Source organism: Urtica dioica, chromosome 2 (assembly GCF_054948205.1).
Source record: "Urtica dioica subsp. dioica isolate 48M chromosome 2, U.dioica_male_clone48M_v1_H2, whole genome shotgun sequence".
Taxonomy (NCBI): Eukaryota; Viridiplantae; Streptophyta; class Magnoliopsida; order Rosales; family Urticaceae; genus Urtica; species Urtica dioica.
In genome coordinates this window covers 50,919,634-50,945,512 of record NC_142757.1, presented here as the reverse complement: position 1 = coordinate 50,945,512, position 25,879 = coordinate 50,919,634, and the positions used below count along the sequence as shown (strand labels likewise).

Sequence of the window (25,879 nt, the reverse complement as noted above, 5' to 3'; positions counted from 1 at the left end):
AAATTGTAATGTTATAAATTCTAACATTTACATTAAATAAACAAAGATATCATATAAATTTGGATAAAATTTACTTTTTTTATTTATGTATTTTCAATGTTGTATATATAGGCTTATTAGATTGTATTATAATAATAACTGATCTCTTTGACTCAAAGTCACCGGGTGGGCCGTGAGAGGGAAGGCCGAGACCGCCACAGCCGGGAGGGCGGCAAGGGGGAAGGCCATGGCCGTTGGGACGTGAGGGGGAGGGCCGGCATCGGGAGGGCCGCAAAGGGGAGGGCCGAGACCATTGGAAAGGGCCGCAAGGAAGAGGGTTGATAGTGCCACCACCGGGATTGGCGACACTGCAAGATGGGCCACGAGGGGAAGTGCAACACCGCCATGAGGGATGCGAGAAGGAATGCCGAAACTAGCGGGAGGACCGGGCTAATGTCACATCGTTACAATCTAGTTTGAGAAATGTATATATAAATTACGTTTGATACCGCATTATATATCTTAAAGTTTCATCTCTTGAAATCAAATTAACAATAATGAAATTTCATCCTAAAATCAAATTGACAATAAAAGGTGTAATATTGATGACAACATTATGAGAATTAATAAACATGATGATTATATTGTTATATATAACTTTGAAATAATTGAGACAAAGGAAGTTCTCGAACAAATATAAATATTTGCTATAATATCTAATATTTACATTAAAAAAATAAAGTACGTCATATGAACTTTGTTGTTACGTCGTTTGTTGACTTTATTTTTTAATGCAAGTTGTTTGGAAAGATGTCGGTCCTCATGCTCTTACTTCTGGTGAGACATTCTTCCTTCTATGTGCAGACATTATTTCGGGCAAGTTTTCAGTATTGACAGATTGTCTCGCTGGTGACTTTATTGTGAGATATTCGCGTGAGGCTGGGTAAGGAAACCCTAGATACACTTCCAGGCCTGTACAACTGCTATAAAAGCCATGCGCTTCCCCCTTAGCAGCCTTGACGTTTTTGACAAAATACTTAGAGCTCCTAGACGTGCAAGACCGGCGGATTGGGAGGCTTTGTGTTTTGTTAAGAGCGGTGTATTCTCTCAAACACTATTCCAGAAATATTGAGTGTCTGTGAGAGTTGGGTTTTGTGTTCTCGTGATTGAAGGCTCATGATCGTTTGAAGACTGAAAGTCATCCGAGCATAGGCGGTTGCTCGAAGAGCGGATCTCAAATCCAGGGGGAGTCCCTGGTTTAGGTATTCACTGGTGGTAATAGTCTATAGGTTTTATTGATTTGGTGATTGTAATCTATTTAAACCTTGCGTGTACTATTGACTACAAGATAGTGAAATCCTTTCCACTGGCAGAGTGCCCCCAGACGTAGGTGTATTGCACCTAACTGGGTAACCATATCGTGTGTATCTTCTTTATCGCACTGTTTGTTGTTTATCCATTATCTGTGTGCAAGCAAGTTGTCGGACACATTGTCAACACATTGTGTGCAACATCTTGTCTGTAAGGCTAATCAGAATTTCAAACTTGGTCAAACTTTATTTTTTTATCCGAGTGTTTTCAGTGGGAGAGTGATGGGAGGGGGTCAGCGCGAGCGGAAGTTCTGATAGCGGAAAAAGGGATGGTGGGAGGGGGACATACCTCTGAATTAATGATGGTGATACCGGTTTCCTCCATGTACATAAGCAGCCTCTTAACGGGCACCTCGACCCCCACAATCCCACATTTAATGTACCATCATCTAGTGTTTTAGTGTCAAACATGAGATTAAAAAAAATTATTAATATTAAAATAAAGCATGTTTCAATAAAAATAAATAGAGAAAAAAATTAATAAATAAAATAACAAACCTTTCAACACAATCTTTACGACCTAAGTTCAAAGTCAGCTTGTATTTTGGCTACATCTCTGGTTGGATTCACGATCGCATCAACCAGCAGTCAAACCGCTCCGAGTAAGGGAGACCATACTTCCCATACCTGATTTGGTGACTACAAAAATGCATGACACAAGTATAAATTATACTAATACTAATAAGAGCAATGCTAACAATAAAAATCAATAAATGTGATTGATAAATACAAGTTACAAAAATGTGATTGATACAAATCAATAAAATACAATTTCAAACCCTCAATCGGCAACAAATAGCCCTTAAAACCCTAAAAATCTAACCCTACACGCTAAATATCTATTGACCAAGTGATTTGGGCTGGGGCTAAAGTTTTAATGGGATAACAGCGTGTTTGCGTATTTTTTTTACTAATATATAAATCGGAGGATTAGACTCTGGTGGAACTTGAAGGGAGTCGGGGAAATTCGGACATGAGGTTGGTGTCGTGATCGTCGAACCACCCCGAGTTTGATGTCATTTGTCTCTTCGGTTTGTCGTTGTCATTTTTTGTGATTTTTTTCGATAAAATATTCACGATAAAATATAAATATTTGTTACAGATTATAACATTAATTTACATATATAAAAAAAAAAACAAGTATCTTATGAACTTTGTCAAAATTTACTTTTTTATTGATCTGTTTTCAATGCAAGTATAATGCTTGTCAGATTGTATTATAATATTACCTAATCTCTTTGACTCGAGACAAGAGATAAAGGAAAATCAAAGAATTTATTTGTACCGAGTGATTGTACTTTGTTGTATCACGAAAGAAAAACAAATAATTAATGGGATGGGCCTAATTTTTTTTTTGAAAGTCACGGAATATCCATTAAAATTGGGTAAAAACCCATCAATACAGGAGAAAAACATCTTAGTACATGGAACACCTCAAACCTAAGTCGAAGTGAAACTAACACTAAGTTCCGGTAATCGCACGTTTTGTGCATGCTTCCGACGAGTGGAAGAACGACGAGCACAGAAATTGAGCACACATTGGGCTCTTTCAACAAAACCTAAATTGGTAGATGGAAAGATCCACTCAACCTCGGTTTGATGACCACGAAGAAGATGCATCTTCAACCTGTATAGAACAAAACCTAACAGGAAATCCACAACGGGATAGTGGACAACGGCTAATCCGTGTCCAAGATAAACCAAGACAAACACATCGCGCATAAAAACATAAAGCATAACTAAGTAAAAACACAAAACAAAAAACACAACACAAACAAAACGGCAGATCCGACCACTTCTGCACCCGAAAAACTCTTCAGCCACGTCCCTCCCATCTTTAGCTCGGAGTCTCGCCGTATCACTCCAGTCGGAGAGAGAAACAGAGGAAGCCGCCGAAGCCGCCAAACCGTTCTCAGATCCGAGACCAGGCCCACCGGAGCCACCTGACCCACCGAAGCCACCGAGACCTGATCCACCGAAGCCACCGAAGCCACCTGCGAACCACAGACCCAGCGAGGGATCCGAGACCAGACCCACCGAGGCCACCTGCGAACCACAGACCCACCGAGGCCACCGAGACCACCTGCGAACCATAGACCCACCGAAGCCGCCAGATCCGAGACTTGAGCACGTTCACCACGGTCGAGCACCCGGAGCCGCCGGCGCGCCAGAGAAACGAAGAGCTGAGCCGATGCAAGGACGAGGGAAGAGCCGCCACCTAGAGCCGCGCACGTCAGTGAGGAGATGCTACCGGGGAGGCCGATGCTCACCTCCCAGGCCGGAGCCCAGGAGGCGGCGGCTGCTGGTGAGGCTAGGGTTTCCTGTACTCTGTTTTTTGAGAGAGAAACTCTGCCGAAGGAGAGAGAAAGTTAGTCTAATGGGATGGGCCTAATTGAAGATTGTATTTTTTTTTTTTTACTAATATATACATCGGAAAAGCCTTCAGCAATGGAAGATTTTCCTTACCGAATAGAGCGACGAACAACGGCGAGTTCAAATATGAAAATGTGGAGGGCTTCGGATTAAATGTATATATGCATATAAGTAGATTAAATGAATAAATATTGTCATTCACAAAAACAATATACGGTCATTGGAACAATATATGCATATAAAGAAATATATTTCTTTAAACTCTGAAAAATTAAACCTTAAATTCAATGTTATAATAACAATTAGATGCATATAATAAACTTTACTTTGACTAATGCATATCCTAATCTGTTGCAAAAAGTATTGTTGGCCATCCCTTGTTAGTTATTAAATTGGTTGGGCTTTTGACCAAAATATACAGATGGAATTAGAAATACAAGTTGGTTATCGTTTTAATGTCCTATTCTGTATTTTTCACAAAAAGTACAGTACGGATTCTACGGTATCTCAAGACTTTATTACCCCAAATAATTCAAAACTTTCACATAATTAGTCACTGAAATCAAGACTTTTTACCCCAACAAACTGGGGAACTTCCACAAAGATTTTTTTTGAAGATGGCAATTCCTTAAATATATCAAATTTGTAAATATTTTATCAATAACTCACTTCTTCTTCCTTTTTTTATTTATTTATTTTTATTTTTTACTTTTTCTTGTTTTTAAATGATTTCGCAATGATTTTAAATAGAGCTATAAACAACTAATAAATAATTAAATAAAACTGTAATTAGTGGGAAAAAAACTAGTAAAATAAAACTGTAAATAACAAGAAAACATAATGAAAACGATGTATTCTCATAATCATATGAGATATTCTTAGAATAAAAATGAGAAGTTAGATATTCTCAGAAATGTTCTCACAATATGATATAGGTCCAGTAATTTTTCACAAGCCTAAGCTTACAAACGCGTTTGTAACTTTAAAGCAAGGATCGCCTTACCGTTACCGTTACCGTACCGGGGCCCCAATTTTAAGGGGATACCGCTTACCGGAGAGGAAACCGATGGGGATTCAGGAAAAAAAAAGGAAACCGATACCGGTAGGAACCCGTTTACCGGTAGGAACCCGACAAAAAATGTAGGAACCCGAGGGGGATTCAGACAAATATTTTACAATAATAAAAATAGTTTTCATAGTTCATACTTCATACTTCAAACAAAGGTTCATACCAAACATAAACTGAGTTCTTAAACATAAAATACCATAAGTAGAGTATAAAATTATTACAACACGTACGATAAAACACACTAATTATAAGTGATAATCGTAGGACATATGTATACGTCACTCGTGAATGAAGAATCGGTCGACAGCTTTGGCCAACCTCTTGATCCCGGAGTGCGATCTTCTTGGATCAGAGGACCTCGAAGATCCACCGGGACCTTCGTCTATTTCTTCATCAGAGTCCCCTAGACTTTTGTGAAGGTCTGCTCGCATCGCCTCACACAAACTTTCACGTTCCTTCTTCTTTTGAGAGCGTACGTAGAGTAACTTCTGCATTTCCTCTTGTACTTCATGAGGAACCTGGTCGCACATCTTCACACTTTTTGTCTTCTCTATGTTCGCCAAGTGATTTTTCACACGAGTGATTCCACCACCGCTAATGATGTACCCGCAAAATTTGCATTTGCTTGCATTCGGTCGTCCTTCGACGGGCTCGCAATACTTGTATGCCGGGTCGGACGCCATACTTCATAATCATAATCATTTCAATTTCACATATTCACAAATCACCATAACAATCATCAAATTAATTTCAATTCAATATAACCATTACAATAATTATCAAATTCATTTTAATCAACACTTCAAGTAATTCAACTTAATCATAACAATAATCAATTCGATTCAACATTTTAATCTCGGAATTAATTAAAATTCTATAATAATCATCAAATTAATTGTAATCAACACTATTATTTCAACTTCATCATGCCAATAATCACTAATTTCAACTTCATCATGACAATAATCACAATAATCAACAATTCATAACTAAAAATTGAAAAAAATTCCCAAAAGTTGAAGAACTCGGGTGGTACCTCTCGGTTCCCCGGGATTTGGACAAAATCGGCCTCTCCAGGACGGGATCCGGCGGGACGAAGGACGGACTCGAAGGGTTTCACGGGATTTGGCCGGGATTTGAGCAAAACAGGAAGAGAGTCGACGGGATCCGGTCGGGACGGGACGCGCAAATTTGTTCCTCGGGAGATAAGGGTTTCACGAATTAGGGGCAAATTATTTATAACCAAAACGAGACCCGGTCTGGGGGGATCCGCCCGGTTTACCCGGGATTCGACCGGGTTTGGTTCACGGGACCGGTTTATGTGCGTTCCGTCCCGGTCCCCTCCGGTTCAGGGGATCCCGACCGGAACCCGTACGGAACCCGCGGGATTGCGAACCTTGCTTTAAAGTGTATATATTTCAAAGCGCACTTTATTATCGATTAGTTTTTCAAATTTCATTCAATGAATGAATAACTTTATGGCTTTGGACCATATGTATCATCATTAAGAAATTAAGCAGGTCTACTTTGTACGGTCGTTTACCAATAGACTTTGCCGACACATGTGTTCATTACTTCAAGATCAAGACCGTTAAACAAAATGTGTGTGTATATATTGATATATTTATCTTCCGGTTAATGGTTAATTGATATCTACTCATTAGAATGGGTATTTGTGTAACTGTAAATAAAATGTTAAAACATATTACATTTTGAGACTTAGCGAAACGTTTGAATCATATTTTTTGCTTTTAAATATAGAACCAAAATTGAGATTTTGAAGAATACATGATAGTTTGTGGGAGTAGCATTATTTGTGTTTTGAGTAAGACTATATTTATAATAGAATTCAGAACCTCAATATGGCGATGGTCTTACTATTACCAATTGACAAGACAGCTAATTTAATTACAATATGGAAAAAAAAGGACTGCCATATTTTTGTTTCTTATGATTGTGCAATAGTAACTCAGCAACTTATTACAAACCCTATACATTTTTTATAAAATATGACATTTCAATACATTACAATCAACTCGCAAAATTAAAAATAAAATGCGTTACATGCATTGAGCTAGAGTTCGCAAAATTAATTTTAGAACAACATAAATAGTGAAAACGCGAACAATAAACCAATGAGTGAAATCTCACTGATAGAGTTCGCCGATGATTTCTTGGTGGGCTCGGGGATCTGAGTGGCTGGGGGTCCAACAGAGGATGTTTCATTGTCCGAAAAGAGCTTAAAAGGCGAGAGATCGCCGGAAGTGCCTTCTTTGTTGTCGACGATGATGTGGAGCTTTTGGCCGGCCTCGCAGTGCTTTCCGATACCATTGAAGAAGTAGTAATCGCCGGTGCGATTTAGGGTTAGGATTAATGGGCCTTCGTAGTACACGCCTTCGACTTTGTTTTGTGTGCATGGTCCGAAATCTTCCTTGCTCACCATTACCACATTGTTGCCCATTGGTCTTGTTGGGAAAACTGAAAAAAGAAAGCAATTCTATAAATCAATAAATAAAAGTTACAAGTCGTTTATAACAAGGATTGAAATATCAAAAACTTCGTCGATTTTAGGGTTTTTGTCACCCGCAGACCATTTAAAATGTTTTAAATTTATTTATTACTAATTAAAGGTTTTCTTTGGTGTATCTACAATTTTTGTAAAATATTGATTAAATTTCAGTGGTAAAAAAAAACAAGGAATGAAATATCGAAAGCTTCGCCGATTTTGGGGTTTTTGTCACCCGCGGACCATTTAAAATGTTTTAAATCTATTTATTACTAATTAAAGTTTTCTTTTGTGTATCTACAATTTTTGTAAAATATTGATTAAATTTCAGTGGTCAAAAAGACAAACTTCCAGCAAAATTCTGATAATTTTATTTTAACATAACGAAATCTTATCGGTATGTCGATGAACGCCGAATAAATTGCATAAATTCCGACTAGGAGATTTCAAATTGACATTCAAATTCTATAAATGTTCCATAAATAATTTATCAATCTTTGTATTTTTCATAAAATAGAACCATAGACTGATCAGCCACATCTATCTTTTGATATGCACTTACAAGTTGTGTATCATAACAAACATTGATTACCTCTAATTAATATATATGATGAAGACTATACCCACCAATATAATAGGTATGAAAACCCTATAATCCTTGAATTAACGTACAAAGGTTTATGAATGTTAAGTGACATACATGATGTAATATGTATATTGATGTATAAAATAAGGGAGAAAAGAGAAGAAATAACAAAAAAAAAAAAAAAAAAAAAAAAAACTCACCAAGTTTGTCACCAACACCAAAAGTTCTGGGCTTAGCCCAATCTTCATAATAGGATTGGACTTTGGGGACACGCCAGCCATGGCTTCCTCCAACAATGTGTGTGAATGCATTTACTTCACCAATTAAGACACAACCCAATATTGCTGCCAATTTCAGGATTGGTATTAAAACTTTCATTTTTGCTAATATAATTGATTTTGATTTCTCTCACTATATTGACTTTGATCTTTTGTGGTTGAAGGATTTCAATGGGGGGTTTTGGCGTTGTTTTATTATTTATTAATTTAATTCCCCAAGGCAGAGGAAAAGGAAAATCAAATTAAATAATTGATTTTTGTTCAGTTAAATTTTGGATTTTGTTTCCCCTTCCTGGATGGAGTTTGGTTTTGTTTGTTGGTATTTTGAGGTGATGAAAAAAAATCTGGAAAAAGTTTATAATTGGGATGGTATGGTTAAGGAAATTGAAAAGGTTTATTATAAATAATAATTATTTTTAAATCCAAAGGAGAGGAGTGTTTTAAGCGTTCAATGGAAAACTATCCGGATAGAAATTAACTAAATATACACTTGCTCAACAAAAATAGTAATACGATAACTAAAGAACTATGAGTTTTCGATTTGTATATGATAAGATAAACAAAAAACTTTTTTGAGCTCAGAATTTTAACTTTTACGAAGGTGCCATTTGTATAGCCAGTCATTTATTTATTGGCTAGCCAATGTTGTTCTTTTTTTTTTTTTAATTTATTTTTTAACTTTTCATAAAGATATAGATACGTCACGTTTTCTCACATTTGGTGTATATACTTCTTGAACGTTTACGTACAGTTTTGTGTATGATCACAAATAACACAAAATCTAGACATTTGACCATATAATGACCAAATAGTGATCACAAAGAAAATGTTGACTTTAAAACTAACGATTCTCGACAAACGAACGACACGATGAAAATCATCCACAAGATTTTGGATGTCACAATCCTCGTTTAACTGAATGAGATCTAGCAATATATGATATATGGAGATCGTTCCCTCAGGCCGAATTCATCCGGAGCCTAGGTGAATAACAATAAAAAAATAAATACACAAAAATGATATATGAGACATTTTGATAACAATAAAAAATTATATATAAAATAAAATTAGTGAAAATTAAATACATAATTTTTTTTGATAACAATAACATTAAATACACAAATTTTTTTGGGGCCCATCCAAATATGGAGCCTTAGGCTTGGGCTTAGTCTGTCTTAACCCAAGGTCGGCCCTGCGTTCCCTCTTACATAATCGTGATAAGTAACAATAGTTAAAAAAAATTAGTTGTATCAACTTTTTATCCAATGATTCTAATAATTTTGGGCAACGGTAGTAAACAAAAGTACCGTTATCGTTATTGTGCCTTTCGAGACTTAACAAAAATGATACTTTCGATAAACTTAAAATTGGATTTCGAGTTTAACAAGAGTGGTATTTCCGATAACCTATTGAAAATTATAATTTTCAATAATTTCACATAATTTAAATAAAAATTTAAATAAAAATAAAAATTAAAAAGATTAAAATATTAAAATTTTAAAACAAGATGCTAATAGGTAAAGTTGTGCGATTACAATTGTTGTTTAAATAAGACCCCGGCTATTGGGCCAATGCTGACAATTTATATATTCCGAGTTGATAAATTTCATAGCATAAATGTGTATAATATGTATCTACCGATTATTTAAAGAAAAGACAAAACAATTTATTGTCTTGGCATACGACAAGTCGTTTGGCTTGGCTTACACTTGGTCCGTATGTATTCTTTGGCGCGATTCTCGACACTTCTATTCCTCTCTTGTGTTTGTTTTTCCTTCTTCTTTCAGTCTCTGATTTTCTCGCGAAAACAAACAGGGAATCCTAAAAAAACTCGCCGGATCTTCGAAGATCAATGGAACGTTCTCGAGCCGAGCCGGTTTGCGGTCAGGAAGCGATCGATCTTCTCAACTGCGTCACAGAGTCGTCCATGGACGAATCAAAATGTGTCGCTCTCTTGAATTCGCTGCGACTCTGCGTCGTCAACAAGGTCACACATAAATTTTCAAACTCTCAAGCTAGGGTTTATAAACAACTGTTCGTGTGTGTTTGTGTATCGATAGTACTAACTGAGATCTTGATGCTCCGTGTGGTTTTTTTTTATTATGAAATTGGGTGATTGTTTGATTTGATTGCGTGTTGAGAAGAAAGAAAATGTTAATTTTTAATTTTCTTAGATTCTTAGGATCGATTTTATTGAAGATATAGCTAAACTGTTGATTTAAATTGGAAATGAAAAAGAAAAGGATCAATGGAAAAAGTTCTATGCCGATTGATATGAATGATAAATGAACGACTGAATATACAGATGTGAGAAATAAAAACCTAATTGTTTTTCTCATTTGTTAATGAGATAATCTGATTGTAGCAATATGTTTTGTGTTCGTGTCTTAGCTTGTGGTAAAATTTCCTGTTCAGCTTGTTGAAAAGCGAAAGGCATAACTTTAGCTTCAGTGATTAGTATTCGATTTTTTATTAGTTCTTTGGAACTGCAAAGCCTTCTAAATCTATTGATAGTTTTGCATTTTGGCCTCAGCTCATTTAGGCTTGTTTCATTCTGAGTTACAAATCAAAGAGAAAGAACAGCTTATATACTGATGGTTAAAAGCTGATCTCTAGTTTGAATTATTTTGAGTTTATGCAGAAAGTGAAGAAGTTCTCGATAGCGAACCAGGAAGAGCAAGAAACAAAGTCCGGTGACAAGAAAGCTTAACAAACACTTTATTCATCGAACAAGGAAAGTTTTTTCTCACTAGTTTCATAGCTTTAATTACTGGTAGAGATTGGAGAAACAATATTTGCTTTGACATGATTATTGGGCAATTTCATTTTGAAGGAATGGGAGGATTACAAATGATTATACATTCATTTAAGCCTGAAAATAATTAATTTTTAAATTTTGTTTCCAGCATAGAAAACTGAATTTATATTCTAAGCTGTATGTGATTAGTTTTAGAACAATAATATCTAACCATTATATATTTTTGGTTGTTAATTGTACCTTTAGGATTCTGGCTCTGGGTTCTCTTTTATACAAAGTGATATTTTCAGGCTCAAGACCAGACTAAAATCAATTGAAAAGAGTGAATTAGATTGCCTCCAAACAGAGTAGTTTTACACAAAGCTAAATTCTAATCATCTACAGAGTACCTAACAGGAACAAAATGTCAGTCAAGAAGAACACTATTTTTTTTTATATAATAAATCCATTGAAATCATCAACAAGACCACACCCATCTCATTCCAAATCAACCCAAGTTCCAACAATTTTGACAAAAATAAAAATAAAAATCAATTGTGTCAAATTTAAGAGCATGAGATATCTGCTGAGTGGATGAGGTACGTCAACGCCAGAGCCACCAACATCAGCAAGTATGCGATTCCTTGGTCAATGGATGTTCCTAAAAAAATTATTGTAATTGATATCCAAATCAAAATCAATAAAAACAATATAATTAATTATATATTAAAAAAAATCTCTGTACCCTATTAGAAATATCCAAGAACATAGCCAGTAGATCAACACCTCCTAGGTATTTGTATTTAATATACTATGAGTGGTCGAATAAACCATTGTAACATAAAATGTACATACGAGACATCAAACATGTAACAATTCCAAGACTCAAATGGGAATTGGACATGAATATAACATGTGTTTTTTTAGCGGCCTTTTTTTTTCTTCAGTAAAGAGTTGGTGCAACATAAAATTAAAAGTTAGACAAAAGACTCGTAAAAATGTCCATTTGAAAAACCTACCCACTTTTTTATTTTTTATCTCATCTTTTTACCTCAAAATACTCTTATTCACGTTGAATTCCGGATCTAACAAATACCCTAATCGCGCCTAAATTGGTTAAAATTACCATTTGGGTTGAATCCGTTACCTGGATTTAGTAGCATAATTCAGATCTACATTACCAAATCACAATGAACATACATATACACACACACACACACACACACACACACACATATATATATATATATATATGTATATATATATTTGTGTGTAGAGCTGAGAGACTAACCGTCGTTGGAGATTCCGGGAGCCGGAGCCGGAGCCTGAGCCTGAACGGCGGGGAAAGCAATGCAGAGAACGGAAATGGCAAAAACAGCCATTAATCCCACCTTTGAAACCGCCATTATTCTCTTCTTCCTTCTTTTTTTTTTCTTCCAGAAACAAGCTTAGCTATTACAAGAAGAAACCTAAAACTGATAAACAAGTTAAAAATCTCTCTCTGCGACGTTCCGCAGAGAGAGCTTTGAAAGAGTCAAAGAAGAGAACGACGCGACCAAAACAAAAAGCAGAGTAAAAAGAAAAAGGAAGAAGAGGAATGATGTGAAAGCTTGTATGAGAAAGAAATTCAAGGAAATGGCTATATATGCATTAATAGAAATATATGGGATAGAGAGGTAAAACCGGAGAAACCGGTAAAGAGGAGAGAGAGAGAGAATTAAAAAAGTGGTGGTTTGGGTGGGGCCCACGCGCATGTTCCGGTTGGAGGTGCGACCATGTGATCTCCGGGACACTCTGTGCTTATTTAGTTATTTTAAATTATTATTAATTTATTTTTTGCTGGAATTACCTTCCTTCTTTGGCGCCATATGCCTACGGTCCCGATTCGCCCACGTGGCATTTCTACATTTAGCTTCTCTTTCCCTTTTCATTGTGATTTTGGTTTCGTCCTCTTTGTGGTTGGCTACTTTTTGTTATTTTAATACCATATCCCACGTAGCTAATTAATTAAGCTATTAACTTATTGTGCACAATGTATCAGTTTAATGGTGGCCATATAAAGAAAAATTATGCAGTTTTATATGTGCTGTCAAGTTAACAATAATTCAGAAAAGAAAAATAATGGATTTGTAAAGCAGTTTAGATATGTCTCAAATGTGTAAAATAGTCAAAATTTACAAATTGTGCAAGTACCAAGTCTCAATGTTTTTTTTTTTTTTTTTTGACCCTTTGACTAAATATGTTGAAAGTGATAAATTGAATATATATGTCAAAAAATGTAATGACAATGTCAATAAAAAAATTGACAACGTATATTTAACTAAATAGCTGATAAGTAAAAAAGTGGTATTTTATAAAGTTTTAGTTAATGCGACTAATTAAGTAGAGTGGAGTTATGCTTCAAATGAGATTGAAGTTGTCGAACTTGTTTATTGTAATCCAAATTTCTTGCGACATATATAATCATAATGCAAGTTTGAACGGACAAGTCGATGGAAAATGAACAAGTAAGAAAGTGGTACCAAAATGTACACAAATAAGACCATAGTCATGTTCTTCTCCGATCTTTTTTTATTTGTGATGGAAAACAAATTACTAAAAATTCAAGTTGACTAGTTGGCCTGCCTATTGGTCTTACTCTAAAGGAGAAAAGTTGCGAAGAAAATAACTTTAGTCTTAGCCTTAACAAACTATCACCACAAACACAAACAAGGAGACTCGCTGGTAAACACCATTGTTTTATATATATATATATATATATATATATATATATATATATATATATATATATATATATTATCTGTGGGTATATTATTTAGAGATTTTCTATTAATCAAAAGCGTTTTTTTAACGACGTGGGACTAGGAATAGAGATGCAAGATGGAATTAGTTGTCCATATTCCTTATATCAAATAAGAAAAGAGAATAAAATTATGCTTTCTTTTTCTTTTTTTCTTTCAAGAATGTGACTATGGGACATGCCAGCAAATTCCAACAAAGATTTTTTTTGTCTTTGTAAATTTGGAACAAATAAATTATACCAATTAAATGCGGGAAAGTTAAAATATATTGTATTTTAAGTGCAATATTTTAAGTAATGACTGTTTTAAGTATGTATCATTTAAAAAAAATATATAATAGTATTTATTCTAATTATAAAAAAAGTTACTTTATATTGTTTTCTTTATAAATGAACGGTAGACAAAATTAAATAGAACTGAAAGTGGTAAACAATTTTTTTGTAAAAAAATTATGTAAATGACTGGCACAACTTGAAGAACATTATTTTTGCGGTAAATGCTTTAAACACTATTTTTTGAGATTAGTTAAAAAAATCACCATCACAAATAATTTCCACACTAAATGCTACAATCTAATCATAAGAATGTCAAAATTCCCATGCGATTTGACTTGAGAGTAAAGATAGAATATTTTAATCAGTAAAAGAACTTCAACTTGTTAATTTAGACCAAGGTTCGCCCTACCGTTATCGTTATCGTACCGGAACTTCAATTTTGGGGATAAACCGCTTACCGGATGGGAAACTGAGGGGTATTCAGAAAAAAAAAAAAAAAAAAAAATCGATACCGGCAGAAAATCGCTTACCGTAGAGAAAACTGACAAAAAATATAGGAAACCGAGGGGTATTCAGACAAATATTTTGCAAAAATAAACATACTTTTCATAGTTCAAACTTCATAATTCATACGACGAATATATGATATCAATTTATCATTACAAATCATCATATTAAACTCAAGAACATCATTAATCATCATTAAACATCATAAACATCATATTAATCTAAGTACACCCACTCAAGAACATCATAATCATCATCTACAACATCAAAAAAACTCAGAATCGGATTAAAAATCAACATTTTAACTCAGATTAACCTAAAAATACATAGAAAACCATACAAAACAACCAATAAACTCATATTCATTGCTCAAACCTTGAAATCATGTATTAAAGTAAAAAATGATAAAAAAAAATGAAAAAAAATCCCAAAATTTGAGAAACCCCCGAAACTTACCTATCGAAAACCAAGGAAAGTTGACAAAAAAGCTTGTGACGAACGAAAACCTCCGAAAGCTCCGAAAAGTAACGGAAACCACCGGAAAGCATCGGAAACCGCCGGAAAGCATCGGTAAATTGAAACGGAAACGGTAAATGTCGAACCGGTACCGGTACTCTCCAGTAAGGCGGTTTCCGATCGATTTCCCCGAAAAGTCAATCAAACGTGGTGTTAAAATTAGGTGGTCAAATTTAACTTTACATTTTTATTTTTTTAAAAAGTGTGTGTTTATCATGCTCTGGTGATAATAATTTGTGTTGGTTGTCTCTAAATATAGGACACTGATAGATATCCTCCACCCCCGCAATGGCAGAAAACCCATCGCTGTCTTGGCTGTGCTACCAGAGGCTCTGTGGAAGTCGGAATATGAGAGCACTCATCTTGGGGTGGGCTTACTACTTAGATGCTTTCAGCAGTTATCCGTTCCGCACTTGGCTACCCAGCGTTTACCGTTGGCACGATAACTGGTACACCAGAGGTGCGTCCTTCTCGGTCCAACGATTAGCGGCATCAGCGTCGACTGAAATATAAGTGAGACCACTTGTATTTCAAACGTTGATCGTTGATATCTATCAATGTCTTATATTTTGTGGGGCCCACCATATATTTCACATCAGCTGTCGCTGATGAAAATCATTACGCCTAAATATAAGGATGTTCTTTGCAGATGAAATCATATATGAATATGATCATTTTCGGTTAAAATAAGATAGGAATATGATTGATGAGCTTTGATATTATATTAGAACGTGGAGAAGAAAAATACTGGTTACAACTTACAAGAGTAAATAAGTCGAGTTGACAAACTAATAGCAAGTCATTGCGTATCCTCAATAAAAATGTGAGTAGAGAAGTCGACGATCAAATGAAAAGAGAAACATATTAGGTTCATAAGGCAAGAATCGGAAATCACTAAACAAAATAAAAAAAAAACATAAGAGAGAAGCTACAGTTTAATTGTGAATGTATTTAAAAAGATGATATATTTAAAATTAGAGAAAATATTATCTTCACCTTATAAGCTATCATATCCCCATGGTCGACACATTCAAACTCGATGTGAATAAAAATACTGAGCTAGTTCAACATAACAAAATTGCCCGGAGAATATTTAATATCGTATAAAAAATGTATCATCAAGTTTTCAAGTAATCCATGCCAAAATATTGGTCAAAGTAAAATTCTATTACATAATATTTCATGTCAGGCTTATTTATGTCTCATTGCAATAATGGCAATACATTGCATCTAGAATCTAGAGTAAGTAGACTGTACCCATCTTTTTTTTTTTTTTGCTGGAATTGAAGCACCCAATCATGTATGTGAAGTTTGCAAAGACAATAGGCAACACTTCAGAGATAAGTCATTCTGAATCCTATCCTTGTTCAGATGAACCCCATATAATATCTTTGTAGTGTCAGTTTGCCAATCCAATCAAATTTGAACTTCTTGGATCTTTTTGTAAGCTCAGCAATCGTGAGATCAAAGATAGCCCACTTCCAAGTATATTATATAATATATATCGAAACACTTAATAGATATTGAACATGTTGGAATTATTGAATAAATAATTACGGAAATAAAAAGAAATTTGTAAACCTTTTAATTGAAGACAGTTAAATTATTGAAATAATAATAGTAAAATTAATTCTAGTGGGCAGAATTTAAAGACCGACTAAGAAATGAAATTGTTAACACAAAACTTAATTTAGCCGGATTAAAAAAACAGATATTGACATCGGGGCTCGTTAGATGATTTTTTAGAGGAATACTGATTTTGGGTGTTGAAGTATCATAGGTAAAAAGAATCACAAAAAAACTGAGCTACGATTAGCGAGTTTTGAAATTTTATCATTTTCTCAGAAGGCTTAGCCTTTGAACCGTAAAATTTTATTAGTATCATAGGATTAAAAGAATAAAAAATATGAGCTGTGATTAAAGAGATATGCTCTTATGAATTTTCATCATTTTCTCAAAGAAGTTAGGCTTTGAATCATAAAATTTCAACGAACTTTCAACATAATTTTTTTCAAAAAGGTTGGCCTATGAACTAATAAATTTCAACCGACTTTAAGAAATTTTAAATTTTTGTTTGGGTATCAAGAGTTCCTTAACTAAATATTCTAGGGTCGAGAGAATCAGAAAAATATGAACCCTAATTAAAGAGATACGATCTTAGGAAATTTCATCATTTGTAAGGAGTTAGCTTTTGAACTATAAAATTTCAATTGATTGTCGAAACATTTAAACTTTTTTGCAAGAAGATCATTATATAAGTGTTAGGGGTAGAAGAATCATAAAAAAAAAAAATGTAACACATACTTTTTACTTATAAGAGTACATGCGATTTATATAGGAAAAGTAAACAAGGCAGAGTTCTAACTATTATGATGATAATGATAATAAAATAAAAGGTCCATTAAGTGTATAGCTAAATTTATAGTTTCGCATTGCTATATAGTCAACGTTTTGTAAATCTTAAATAAATAGCTACGTCCATGTATTTACACATGTAAATTGACGTAAATATTCCACCATTTTATTTTAATGAAAAGTCAAATCAGGATTGCTACGTCATCTTTATGACTATTTAATTAAGATTTACGAAACGTTGGCTGTATAGCAATCTCAAATGTTTTTTTGATCAGTTACCTAATTTTTTGTAAAATATATCTATAAATAATATTTTGTTCTTTCAGTACAACGCATATATATTTTTTTTTCCAAAGTAATATTATGACAATTTTGATCATAGCATTTTACTACGTCAAAGCAGTACATATACATGTTTGTTTAAATAAATTAGAAATACATAGTGGCCAATGAATTTTCCCTTGTATGTTTATGTGCAATAGGAGTTGGACATGCAATTTAAGTGATTTGACAATACTCTAGTGTTTTTATACTCTAGATTTACTTGACTATTTACAAAAATTTACGAAACGTTGGCTATTTCAAAATTTCTAACGTTTCATATGGCTAGATAGTCACTAGACTCTTAATTCTACAAGTATCCTAGGGTTGAAAGAATAAAAAAAAAAATGAGCCGGGATTAAAGAGATACGATCTTAGAAAATTTCATCAATTGCTCAAAGAGGTTAGCCTTTGAAGCGGAAAATTGCATTTTTTTTATAATTTTGATAGCGTAAATAGATTTACTTGACTATTTACAAAAATTTACGAAACGTTGACTATTTCAAAATTTCTAACGTTTCATATGGCTAGATAGTCATTGGACTCTTAATTCTACAAGTATCCTAGGGTTGAAAGAATAAAAAAAAATGAGCCGGGATTAAAGAGATACGATCTTAGAAAATTTCATCAATTGCTCAAAGAGGTTAGACTTTGAAGCGGAAAATTGCAACCAACGGTCGGAAAATTGAAATATTTCGTGGATATCAAGAGTTTATTCTATAAGGATCATAGGATAGAAAGAATCACAAAAAAATGAGCTTATAATCTATTTAATTTTCATCATTTTCTCAAAAGGATTACCCTTTAAATCGTGAAATTAACTATTGGTAAAAAAATTGTCTATAAGTACCCTAGGGTTGAAAGAATCATAAAAATATGAGATGTGATTAAAGAGATACGATCTTAGAAAATTTCATGATTTTTTCTAAGGGATTATCTTTTGTACTGTAATATTTCAATTGATTGTCGAAAAAATAAAAACTCTTTTGTAGATATCAAGAGATCATTCTAAATAACATTATTTTGATGTTATGGTATTATTTGTACATTTTTAATATTTTATTTATATATTTGGAGTTTGATGGTTTATTTATAATTATTAACGTCGTTGTGACTTTATTAATAAAATTTTATGACTAGTTACTTAAAATCGATAAAATATGTGAAAAAACTTAGTTTTCTTTTGGGTATGTATGTAGAGAGCCCATAATAAAAAGGCTGATAAATGACTTCACCATATTATAAATAATTAGAAATAAGGCTGTGTTGGTCTTGGTACATTACCAAGGTATTTACTAATTTGTCTTCTAGTGGGTTTTACTTTAATAGATCATAATAAATCGATCAACTATAACCGCCCTTCAAATTGAATGCGCATGTGGCTTTAGTGACATATAAGGACAAGTTTTGATTGTTTGGTTTGTATAAACTCCTTCAATTAATTTATCACTGCCTTTAATATGGACTGCGTGTTTTTGTGTGGATATTTTTATCTGCAGAGTGGAGTAACTTGTTTTTCTATTCATTTCCAAATGAATATTTTTTCACATATTTTCAAGGAACGTGATATGGCTATGTTTATATCTGGATTTACGATTAAAAATAATAATAATTGAAGACTGTAAAGAAAATCAAAATTTGACTGAAAATCGAGGAAAACTCAAAATTACTATTGTATTGTATTTAGAAGTCATTTAATTTCAAAGGGGAAAAAAATGGTATCCTTGGTATTTTCTCCTCAACATGTGCGAGTTTGCTTGGATTTTCATTTTTACACTCTCATGAATGATGTATCCAAGAAATTAAACCCATTTTTCCCGAACTTTCATCAATCCATTAATTTTTTTTTTTATTCTTTTTTACAAAGGATTTGCATTTCCCCCCCTCAAAATTTCTAGGCTCCAAACATAATTAGTGAGACTAAATACCAAAAGCTGAATTCCCACAATTCCACACACATCATATAGTCAATATCTACTTTTGTTTTATTTAAGTTCATAATTGACAAGAAGAAAAAACAGCCATATAGAAGTTGATCATAATAGTACCCTAGAGAGAGACATAGAACAAAGCAATGAAGCATGCATAAATAGTAGTAGGGTTTTTTTTTTTTTTTTTTTTTTTTTTTTTTTTTTTTCATGATATTTAATGTAGTCACTCGTTTTGGGAGGGCCAAAGAAAAGCTCCCATGGCAAACCTCCTCTTCTCACCGACATCTCCGAAGACGGGCAATCCGTATTCTCGCAAAAGGCGGTCGAGTTTCCACTCGGGCATCGCGTCGTAATCGCTCTTCTTGAAATTCGGATAGTGAAGTGGCATTATGAACTCGCAAACCTTGTCATCCTCGTCCACACGATTCCCATTCGGTTTCAAAACTCGGGTTGGATTTGCATAGCAAAAGCTTGGGCGTCCATTTTTTCCACTCATCCCTTCTTGTGTTAGTGTTGTGTTACTCTAAGAACAAGTGTTTTGCAAGAATGTCTTTTTTTATTATTATTATTATTAAGTATATATAGGCAGAGAGAGAATATTCGAGTACTTGGTGTAGAGAGAAGACAAATAATTGAGACATTTATTTCTTGAGAGTGAGGGTTTGAAAAACGTTATCCTTACTAAATGCAACCAAATCGTTTCATTTATGCTTGTATTTTTCTTCTTTTTCTTTTACAGACACATTTGTGGCGTGCCCATCTTCTAGATCTTTCTATAATAGACTAAATAATCGGGTCAGAGCTAGACAAGCATTTTAGTTATATAAGTAGGATTTTGAAATGAGCCATGCGAGTAGTGACTGCATGTTGAATTTAGTAAAAAACAAATGAGAAAATTTCATTAGTTTTTTTTTATTGAGAAATCTCATCTATTTGACTGGACTGTTTTAAGAGTGCCAGATACGTCAAAGTGAGACGAAATACCTAAACAAAGTTGTGTAGAGTTTAGTAAGTGGCTTTATTTGATTTATTATTATTATTATAATAATAATAATTATTATTATTATTAGGCTTATTATTATTATTTTGGCTTACAATAAGTGTTCAACTATAGAGAAACATCCTTGAGGCCAAGCATACTTGATGTCTGAAAATGACAACTTGGTAATTCGAGAATCTAACAATTAGATAAGGAAAAAAAATGTCAGAAATAATATGGATTACAGAGATTAATAAAAGATTAGAATAAACACTTAACTACGTGGACAATACACCGAGATCGATCTAGCAATCAATTTACTACATCTCTTAACGAATTTGATCAGTAATGTTTTTTGTTCTTTGTTTCCCATTCTCTAAAGCACGAAACAGCTAACTCGTAATAAAAACGCAGCTAACATAATGAAGACCAGAAATAATGCTTAACTTGTTCCATGGCGATCGCTTGTTAGACCAAGTCTCTTTCTTTTTCGGCCTATTCCGAAGCAATTGTTTTGAAAATCAAAGACAGCGCTCCCGATTCCCGATTTTGGATTCATTTCCCAGCATATGAACAAGCTAGCAAGTGTATGTATATTATTTTCCAGGGGACTGAATTTGGGTCCCACTCTTTCGTTTCATATACAGAATATACCTGTTTCTTTGCGTCAAGAAACCATTCTTCGGTCAACAGAAACTTCCTTGAGACTCTCGGGATCGGATTTAACAGCTGACGGTATATCCAAAAGCTTGTTTGGGGGAGCAAAATACATGTGTAGTGACATCATGCAGATAATAATGCCCAAGAAAAGCTGCAACAAAATTTCAGAGATCATTAGTGAGGCTTCCGGTGATTCTTTCTAACATTTACTAATTATGAGACTCGAATGTCAACCAACTTGTCGAGTGTGGATCGAGGGTTTTTATTTTTTTATATATACAGAAAATCATGAAAATAACCAACTTAAACGTGTGACATTGCTAAATAGCCAACGTTTGGTAAAATAGATGTAAATAATGACGTGGCTTAATATGTGGAGGTGGTTATTAATCTAAGATTTACGTCTGTAAATACATAAGTATGGCTATTTACCTCAGATTTAACAAACGTTAGCTATTTAGCAATATCAAACGTTTAAGTTGACTATTTTCCTAATAGAACCTTTTTTATACCTGTATGGTGGGCTTGAAGGTGAAAAGGTAGATAGATAAGACCATTGTCAGCAACATTGCCATTGATGTTGAATAGACCTGAAATGTAGGAGAGGCATTCATATGTAAATTTTCACTCTACTCGTAACTCTTTCAATCTAAACAATGGAATTTCATTTATTTTGGTAGTTTATTTTAGGTATATATGAAGAAAAAATATGATTCGTTCTTTTAAAAATTTTATAATCCTATTAAAAAAACTCTTTTTTTTAGTTCCATAAAAAATAGGTTAAAAAAAGGAAAGTTGATTTCGTGGAGAGATAAAAGCAAGTTCAGTTTCTATTCCCCAAACTGTTAGATTAAAAAAAAAAAAAAACAGTTTTTGTTCTTTATTTTCAGCGGATAGGTATCTCGTTCTAGTAGCTTCAATAAACCTCCCATAAAAAGGAAGTACGAATCACGAAGTTCTTTTTTCTTTTCTTTTTTACAGAGTTAACTTGAGATAACCCAACAGCTTGAGAGCTCTAAGAGGGTGACAATACAAGGGAAACAGCTATTACCCGAAAAACCAAGGAATCTGGTGAGTGATCATAGAAATCGGAAGGCTATACAAACTTGGGTTGTAGTAGTGTGTTTACCTTAACAATGTTATCTGCATATTTCATTAACCAAGAAACCAACAAGCCGGTCGATCCAAGATTTAAGACCACCATCCACGTGGTAGTAGTGTATCCATTAAAAAGGCGCTGCCACCACGGTCCGTTCTCAAATCCACCCCTGAAATCATCCAAGACAAGTCTTGCCATGTTGAAAATCGCACCAAATCTGCAAATACAGTTATCATAAATAATTGAAAAAATAAAATGAAAGGAGTAAGAAAACCAACATAGAGATACAACACGAGTAAAGGAGATACTATATATCATGAAGGAAAGATACGTACGTGTACAATTGTACATTCTGCCAATACAAACTATCGTTGTTCTTCTTCATCAGAAACTCTGTGTAAACACCAGCTAATGCTGAAAGGCAAGCAGATAGGACGCCGAACATATACCCTTGAATGGGTGCCGAGAATAAAGAATTGCACGAAGCTTCTCCACAGCCTTTTATCTGCGAAGTTACGCACCAATCTATTGTTAAATGAATTTTCTTTATGAAAAAGTTTTTAAATTCTTCGTTACATAATGAAAAAGCTGAACGAAAAAAAAAAGTAAAGGAAAATATAAATGGTTATAAATTAGTTTCCGTGGAAACTGAACAGAGGACATTTATTTTAAAAAATCACCTGGCTTGTGGTTGTCCCGACCGCTAAGAGTACAATCGCTATCCATTGCAGATTGGACAGCTTCCTCTTCAGGAACAGCCTTAACAATGATATACATAGACCAACAAATCAATATGAATGTTAACTTCATATATATAAATATATATATATATATATATATATATATATATATATATACATGCAGACTGAAAATGGTCTACTTAAGTGGGTACCTGAACAAGATGCCTGTTGTGATGATCTTCATATTGCCCATGATCTGATATGTGGATGTATCAACATAAACCAGAGTAGCAAACTGAACGTTGTTGTGAACTAGATATATGATTGATGGGATAGGATATAAGCGAATGGTTTTCCAATCCGTTGTGATCCGCGTCGAAGGTGACGCTCTGCATTCTCTCCAAAGAAGTAAACTGGAAACCAATAGCTGCAATTTAAGCCAAAAGAAATCAATGGCTTCAAAAAAGTATCGTTTAAAGGGACAAAAGTAAAACAAAGCATAAAAACGAAAGTCGAAACTTGTTTTTCAGCCGTGATATGAAATGTTAGAGCTCTAACCTAATCTCTGTGGGGAAAATCAAAAGTACCTTAAACACTTCTGCCAGGAAAGGAATAGTTGCATAGTCGTACAAATACTTTCCGTTGGTTTGGGAAAGCGTAGTCAATATCCCCTGAATCGTTTAAGATTACCGAGCATCAGCCACTAAACAGGATTTCACAGCTTTATAACATCCAATAGATCAATTCCAATGTATACAGTCTCATACACTAATATAAAGCGTAAAATCGAAAGGGATGAAAAAAATGCCATCATCTTCAGTCTACAACTATACATAGAAATTCTCGAAAATGTACCTTGACCAAACAATTTGACACATTTAACAGCAAAGAGAAAATTAATAAAAAAGAAATGAAGAGATACACATTTTATGTTTATTATTACTACTTCCTTACAGGACTTCTATATGAAGTTCGCTATGATCTTTAGGATTTTGCAACGAAATCTGAGGATCAGGCGGTTCATTGTAATGATAACACTTCGTGATTTAAGTTCCAAATTAAAATATGCACATCGTATCAGAAAATGTACCTATCTCGCGATTCAGCTACATTTCTATCAATCAATTTAAAAAGTTCGCATTCACAAATCCTAAAATTGAGCTTCCATTTATCAAATTCCACATCGACTGAAAAAAATAAGGCAATGATATTGATCATGAAAGCCATACGCGAATTCAAGGATTCTGATTCAGAGATCTATGGAAATCCGAAGAAAGATGGGAAGAGGGCTAGGGTTTGGACGGACCTGAGAGCTCGTGAGAACGGTGAGAAGACCGGCGACGAAGTACCATTGCATCGTCTTCTTCGATTAGTTGATTCTCTACTTCTGAACTGAATTAAGGGTTTTGCTTGCAGAGTATTTCTCTGAAGAAATGTTTAGTTCTTTCTTATTTTTCAGTGGAAGAAGAAATACTCACTGTCAATAGTTCAGTTGGCCTATAGCATTTGGAGGTAAATAATCAAATATTACTTAAAAAAAAATGATAATCAAGGTTCAAAATGTCGTTTTCGATACCGTTTCGAGTCTCATAATTTACGAAAAATCAACGCGCCGACGGAAAATTAAACGGAAAAAATGTGAAAAATTACAAATGAAATATCGTTTTCAATGGAAAAACGACATGCCGATGGAAAATCGAACGGAAATATTAAGTTTATGATATATAAGATTCTTGATTTACAAATTATTACATATATATATAAAGAGGAACCCACTTTTACTGTTCAATCAGTGTACGTTCACTGTTCACGGTCAAAGAAAAATTACAAAATTGTCCTTTCAGTCTAATGATATTTACAACCCTGCCACTTTTTCTTTCAAATATATTATATTAAAAAACATATGTTTTAGCCGCGTGATTTATGCAAGGATAATGCCAAAAGCTATTGATGTAAAAACCAATACAAAATAAAGTGTAATAAAAATAAAAAATACAACAACTACTTACGTGCTACTTTGTCTCTCATCTCTCTTTCGTTTCTTTTGTCTTTTTCTCTATCCCTTTTAAACCATTTTTTTTTTCCTTTAAAACATCTCTTTTTATCTCCCTCCACTAAGCATCTAAAGAGTTCTTAGATGCATGAATTTACTCTCAAGTGTATCTGAACCAAGGATTTAAATACTGTTACCGTTACCGTTCCGGGGTTCAGAATTTACTGGTAACCGTTGGTACCGTAAAGGAATACCGGGGAAAGCAGGAAAAAAAAGGAAACCGGTACCGTTGAACTTACCGTTGCCGTTGAGGAATACCGTCAAATACCGTATTTACCGAGAGGAATCCATAAAAAAATATACAAAAAATATACATAGTACGTAGGATAAAATTCATAAAATTAAAAATAGTGTACAATATTTCAATACATTACCAAATTACAAACACAAAGTTCAATTGTACAAACCAAAATGATAAAGTTCAATAGTACAAACCAAAATGATAAAGTTCAACACAATCCACTAAATACCATAGTTCAAATTCAACATAAAAGAAATAATTTGAACTAAATCATAAAAAACTAACGATAAATTTCGTGAAGAACACTAAATATCATCAGATTTTAAGAATTGTCGATATTTGACCGGTATTTGACCACTTACCGGTAAGTTTCCGTCGGTATGCGTAAAAATTGCCTAAAGACTGTCGGAAAGTGGACAGTTTCCCCGGAATCCAAGAAAAAAACGGAAAGTGAACGGTTTTGTACATACCGGTACCAGGACTTTGAAAAAAAAGGTTTCCGGACTGGTTTCCGTCCGGTTTCCCCGGAATTTCAAACCTTGATCTGAACATGTGTATTTTTT

General features: G+C 33.9%; 4 protein-coding genes and 1 long non-coding RNA gene across 5 annotated transcripts; 1 reads left to right on the top strand and 4 right to left on the bottom strand.

Moving 5' to 3' along the window:
• Positions 1–6,886: 6,886 nt before the first annotated feature.
• Positions 6,887–8,261, bottom strand: LOC149405385 (mavicyanin-like). The gene is made up of 2 exons (XM_089607825.1): positions 8,084–8,261; positions 6,887–7,269 (listed from the first exon to the last, which is right to left on the bottom strand). The coding sequence occupies exons 1-2, from the start codon at positions 8,259–8,261 to the stop codon at positions 6,887–6,889; spliced, it is 561 nt and encodes a 186-aa protein (XP_089463951.1).
• Positions 8,262–9,862: 1,601 nt separating this feature from the next.
• Positions 9,863–11,055, top strand: LOC149405384 (uncharacterized). The gene is made up of 2 exons (XR_016295521.1): positions 9,863–10,148; positions 10,803–11,055. It is a non-coding gene; the product is annotated as an uncharacterized LOC149405384 (long non-coding RNA).
• A 270-nt stretch (positions 11,056–11,325) lies between these two features.
• On the bottom strand, positions 11,326–12,525 carry LOC149405383 (arabinogalactan protein 22-like). The gene is made up of 2 exons (XM_089607119.1): positions 12,190–12,525; positions 11,326–11,559 (listed from the first exon to the last, which is right to left on the bottom strand). The coding sequence occupies exons 1-2, from the start codon at positions 12,302–12,304 to the stop codon at positions 11,465–11,467; spliced, it is 210 nt and encodes a 69-aa protein (XP_089463245.1). The 5' UTR covers positions 12,305–12,525; the 3' UTR covers positions 11,326–11,464.
• A 6,850-nt stretch (positions 12,526–19,375) lies between these two features.
• Positions 19,376–20,147, bottom strand: LOC149405382 (uncharacterized). The gene has a single exon (XM_089606971.1). The coding sequence runs from the start codon at positions 20,098–20,100 to the stop codon at positions 19,828–19,830; it is 273 nt and encodes a 90-aa protein (XP_089463097.1). The 5' UTR covers positions 20,101–20,147; the 3' UTR covers positions 19,376–19,827.
• A 533-nt stretch (positions 20,148–20,680) lies between these two features.
• LOC149405381 (Nucleotide-sugar transporter family protein) lies at positions 20,681–24,520 on the bottom strand. Its single transcript, XM_089601500.1, has 8 exons — positions 24,329–24,520; positions 23,610–23,693; positions 23,235–23,449; positions 23,023–23,101; positions 22,678–22,847; positions 22,373–22,559; positions 21,756–21,833; positions 20,681–21,394 (listed from the first exon to the last, which is right to left on the bottom strand). Exons 1-8 carry the CDS (start codon positions 24,377–24,379, stop codon positions 21,251–21,253), a joined length of 1,008 nt encoding a protein of 335 aa, XP_089457626.1. The 5' UTR covers positions 24,380–24,520; the 3' UTR covers positions 20,681–21,250.
• Positions 24,521–25,879: the final 1,359 nt, after the last annotated feature.